Source organism: Lolium perenne, chromosome 7 (assembly GCF_019359855.2).
Source record: "Lolium perenne isolate Kyuss_39 chromosome 7, Kyuss_2.0, whole genome shotgun sequence".
Taxonomy (NCBI): Eukaryota; Viridiplantae; Streptophyta; class Magnoliopsida; order Poales; family Poaceae; genus Lolium; species Lolium perenne.
The window spans coordinates 161,973,813-161,979,020 of record NC_067250.2 but is presented as its reverse complement, the minus strand read 5'-3'; the positions used below and the strand labels follow the sequence as shown (position 1 = coordinate 161,979,020).

At 51.4% G+C, this 5,208-nt stretch overlaps 1 protein-coding gene across 1 annotated transcript; it reads left to right on the top strand.

Moving 5' to 3' along the window:
- Nucleotides 1-1,187: 1,187 nt before the first annotated feature.
- LOC127300968 (subtilisin-like protease SBT5.3) lies at nucleotides 1,188-4,242 on the top strand. The gene is made up of 6 exons (XM_051331166.1): nucleotides 1,188-1,327; nucleotides 1,424-1,533; nucleotides 1,628-1,725; nucleotides 1,841-2,005; nucleotides 2,086-2,194; nucleotides 2,328-4,242. Exons 1-6 carry the CDS (start codon nucleotides 1,247-1,249, stop codon nucleotides 4,078-4,080), a joined length of 2,316 nt encoding a protein of 771 aa, XP_051187126.1. The 5' UTR covers nucleotides 1,188-1,246; the 3' UTR covers nucleotides 4,081-4,242.
- The last annotated feature ends 966 nt before the right edge of the window (nucleotides 4,243-5,208 follow it).

Genomic DNA, 5,208 nt, shown 5'->3' with positions numbered 1-5,208 from the left:
TGACCATGGTGTGTCCTCCTCTCCGTGATCTTGATGCTCCTTGTACCTAATGACACATAGCACGTCGGCATGAGGTAGTAATCCATCCAAAGGGGTACCGAGATCAAGGGTGGTAAGGATCGAGTTCACCTCATCATGAAGAGATTTAACTCGGGCTCGCGTCATTGGTCCACTTGGGGGACTTGTTGGTCTTGGTGTGGGAGTGACCGAAGGCCACCCCGCATCAAGCGGTGGAGGGGCGAGGACATCGGCGCACCTTCAACTTGTGCTAGTGTCTGTAGTCGTCGCTAGGTGGTCCGAGTACCAATTTATAATTTTCTTTATTTTTTAGGATATTTGTACTACTGTTGATGATTATTAATAGATCGGTGGATTTCTCGCAAAAAAAAAAGAAGTAAGCAAGAAGAACTGTTTTTTTTTTGACAATTAATACCACATATATTCATAGCAACAAATAGTAGATACATGAACTAACTCCAATCGTTACAAAGTAAAGTCTAAAAGATAGTAACAAATCTTCGAGGTCTTCAATTTCTTTCTTAAGCAAGAAGAACTGTTAATGGCCCTAGCCAGCAACACAGATTCATTCAGTGAAATCGAGTCATGGGTGTAGATGAATCCACAATTAGAGTGTAGATGCATCCACAAATGATGCATCGTAATGGAAAGAGTGTATAACATTTCGATTTATGGGTGTAGATGAATCCACAATTAGAGTGTATAACATTTTTGGTACTAATGACTAGCGGTGCCCCATTGGTGCTCTTTATTTTGCAAGAAAAACCTAATATGGATCTAGGATAAAGTAACTTCACTTTTCTTCAATTGACTCACAATTATTTCTTTTTCCTCAAAAAAATCCGCCTTCCTTAAAATATCACAAACATCACTAATTTGGCCCAATGAGAACTATAGTGCACATTTCGTAAGGAATTTTTTTTCGAAGTGGAACCATAAATTATATTTATACACAAAAGAGGAAAGAAAACACTACACCCTTGGTTTCAAAACAAAAAAAAAAGTACATCCCTTGTTAGTAGGAGTCAGTTGGATGTTGAAGCGTTCCTGGGGCGATCTGCTCCATTTCCCACAGTCAAAACCAGCCAAATATACAACCCCCCCCCCCCCCCCCCCCCAAGCTATTTCCATGATTCTAGCGTCGCGAATGAAGCTTATTTATACCTGCAATTGGGAATCGCTCTGTCACACCATTTGGCCGGCCGCCGGCAAAACACCAGTAAAGAAGATGTCAGGCCATGCCCTATTTCTCACGGTTGCCTTCCTTCTGTGCGCCGCCGAGTGCCGCCTCGTCCAGGCATGGAAGAAGGCAAGCAAATGACAGATATGATCAGCAATGTAGCCAATCACTATTTGATTATCTTCCCTTCATTTATGTCATTTGTTGAGTTGATATGATGAACAGTCGTACGTGGTGTACCTCGGAGCACACATGTACGGTCGCGACGCCTCGGTGGAGGATCACGCGCGCGCCACGGAGTCGCATCATGAACTGCTGGGATCGGTTCTTGGGAGGTAATATATATGTATACAGATTACACATGCCTGCAGATCTAATCAGTACCATCAGAGTAAGTGTTTTGACATGTGGTATTACTTAATGGAACAGCAAGCAGATGGCAAGGGATGCGATTTTCTACTCCTACACCAAGAACATCAATGGCTTCGCGGCGTATTTGGACGAGGAAGTAGCAACGCAGATGGCAAGTAAGGATCAATTAATTAACATCTCTTTATGAAGTCCTTCCATGTTGATGTAGGGGAAAAGAAGGAATAAGTAAACATTGTCAAAATGTTTTCCCTTAATTGATTGATGGAGCAGGGCACCCAGAGGTGGTAACGGTGATGGAGAGCAAGATGTTAAAACTACACACGACGAGGTCGTGGGACTTCATGGATATGGAAAGGGACGGCCAGATCCTCCCGGACTCCATCTGGAAGCACGCAAAGTTCGGCCAGAACATCATCATCGCTAACCTCGACAGTGGTAACTAAATTTAAGGAGAATGGCATTTCGTGATCTCGATCTCAGTCACCTCGAGTAATGATATGTTTGCGTGTGTGAAGGTGTGTGGCCAGAGTCCAACAGCTTCAGCGACGAGGGCATGGAGGAGGTACCCAGGCGCTGGAAGGGTTCTTGCTCCGACAGCGCCAAGTATGGAGTGCCTTGCAACAAGTTGCGTAACTGCTTGAATTTCATTGCCCCGTCCGATTTTGATTGTTTGAATTAGTAATAAAAACATGGAGTCGAACGCCGTAAGTAAACTCAATCTCATTAATATCGCAATCTGTTGTGTCATGGCATCCAGGAAGCTGATCGGCGCCAAGTACTTCAACCGCGACATGCTGCTGTCGAACCCGGCGGCGGTGGACGGCAACTGGACGCGTGACACGGAGGGACATGGCACGCACACGCTCTCCACGGCGGGCGGACGCTTTGTGCCCCGCGCCAGCCTCTTCGGGTACGCCAACGGCACCGCCAAGGGCGGGGCACCCCGCGCCCGCGTCGCCGCCTACAAGGTGTGCTGGTCCGGTGAGTGCGCTGCTGCAGACGTTCTGGCCGGGTTCGAGTCCGCCGTCCACGACGGCGCCGACGTCATCTCCGTCTCCTTCGGCCAGGACGCACCCCTTGCCGACGCCAGCTCTTTCTTCCACGAGCCCGTCACACTCGGCTCCCTCCACGCCACTATCCACGGCGCCTCAGTGGTCTGCTCGGCGGGGAACTCCGGGCCATTCGAGGACACAGTCGTCAACGCCGCGCCATGGGTCACCACCGTTGCCGCCAGCACCGTCGACAGGGACTTCCCCAACCAGATCACCCTCGGCAACAGCGCGCACATGAAGGGGATGAGCCTCGAGTCCTCCGATCTGCACTCCGACAAGCTCTTCCCGGTCATCAACGCCAGCAGCGCCGCGCTCCCAAATTGTACAGTCAACCTCGCGTCCAGCTGCGCGATGGGATGCCTTGACCCAGGCAAGGTGAAGGGCAAGATCGTGGTGTGCGTCCGAGGCGGGGATATTCCGCGGGTGATGAAGGGAATGGCAGTCCTGAGCGCTGGCGGCGCCGGGATGATCCTAGCCAACGGCGAGATAGACGGCAACGACGTCGAAGCCGATCCGCACGTGCTCCCGGCAACTATGATCACGTACAGTGAGGCCGTATCGCTCTACAAGTACATGGCGTCATCGTCGGAACCGGTGGCCAACATCTCTCCTTCCAAGACGGAGCTCGGAGTCAAGAACTCGCCGTCCGTGGCTGCCTTTTCCTCCCGTGGGCCCAGCGGGACGCTGCCCTACGTGCTCAAGCCGGACATTGCCGCGCCTGGGGTGGACATACTTGCCGCGTTCACCGAGTATGTCAGCCCGACGGAGGTGGCAGCCGACAAGCGCCGGTCGGAATACGCTATCATGTCAGGGACGTCCATGGCGTGCCCGCACGTGTCGGGCGTCATCGGGCTCCTCAAGGCGGCGCGTCCGGAATGGAGCCCTGCCGCGATGCGGTCCGCGATCATGACCACCGCGCGCACCCAGGACAACACCGGCGCGCCGATGCGCGAGCAGGACGGAAAGGAGGCCACCGCGTTCGCCTACGGCGCTGGCAACGTGCATCCGAACCGCGCCGTCGACCCTGGCCTCGTTTACGACGTCACTCCTAACGACTACTTCACATTCCTCTGCTCCCTGGGTTTCACCACCAAGGATCTGAGCCGGCTCAGCGCCGGCAAGTTCGCCTGCCCAGCCAAGCCGCCGCCGATAGAGGACCTTAACTACCCGTCCATCGTGGTTCCGGAGCTGCGCCACACAATGACGGTCAACCGGCGGCTCAAAAACGTCGGCCGGTTTGGGACGTACCGCGCTTCTTGGCGTGCGCCGTTTGGGATCAACATGACTGTGGACCCGACGGTGTTGGTCTTCCAGAAGACCGGCGAGGAGAAGGAATTCAAGGTGACGGTGACGTCACAGAAGGACAAACTCGGGAGGGGCTACGTCTTCGGGAAGCTAGTCTGGTCTGATGGCGTCCATTATGTCAGGAGCCCAGTCGTGGTTAACGCCCTGGATTGATGTGTTCGTGCCGTGTGTAGGAGTTTAGGATCATTTCGTTTTGTCCTCGTGTTGAGAATGAGATAGGATTTGCTTTAGCTCTCTTAGTTGGTAATAAATGGTGAGCTTCTTAAGTGTCTTGATTCTTGAGTGTAAATAAAGCTGGGGGCTCTCATTCTCCTCTTTCGTTTCTCTCTCCTATTTTCTTCTTTAGAGTCGTCTCACCCACCCAACTACTCCCCCCTCACATTCGGCAGCCTCGCCGGCCAGAGCGGGGGTGGGAGAGAAGGCCGACCTCCTCATATCGTATATAGTAGATGTATGGCTTGCAGTGATGTGGGCTATGCCTGCGAGGGTGGCACGATTTCACGAATTGACTAAGGAAAAGAAGAGGGTGATGGATGAACACGCGGAAAAACAGAAAAAAGAACATGATGAACACACATAAATAACCCGATATAATCCGCTTTGCTCAAACTGAACCGAAGTACTGGCCCGGTAGAATCATTCAAGAAAAAGACATGACATAAAATCTAAATGATTGGTGTACAATCGGTAGAAGCACAAGCATAAGCGAGTAGTAGCAAAATAGAGGTCCCAATCAGAAAAGACTCCGCACTACTAAAGGTATGCAAGTGAAAGACCAATCACACAAAGAGGGTCTTGATATCACTCATAGATTTTTGTAAAGAGAGGAGGTGGTTTGTCTAGTTCACATAGGGATCGTAGAGGCATAAGCCAAGTTCTTCATATCATCATGCCTAGGGTTTCTAGGTGAAGAGGGGGCCTATATATAGTGATCCATGACCTAGGCTAGTTTAGGCATACAAAAGGGTTAACGGGCCTTGTCTGAGTTGGCTTGTGGCAGACGCCCCACTTAGGCCAGAGACTCTGTTGTAAGTAGGCCGGAGACTCCGGTGTTGATATTTATGGGCCGAAGACTCTGGTGTAAGACTCCGGTAGGCACGCGAAGACTGTGGACCGCCGTACGGAGGATAATTCATTTGGGGTCGCTAGGATAGATCTGCTTAGGCCGTAGACTCTGGTGTAGAGTCGATGGGGCTAGAGACTCTAGTGCTTGTAGGCCGAAGACTCTGGTGTAGATTCTCTCGTTCTTATCTTCCATGCATCTGTTGCCTCGGGCTTCAG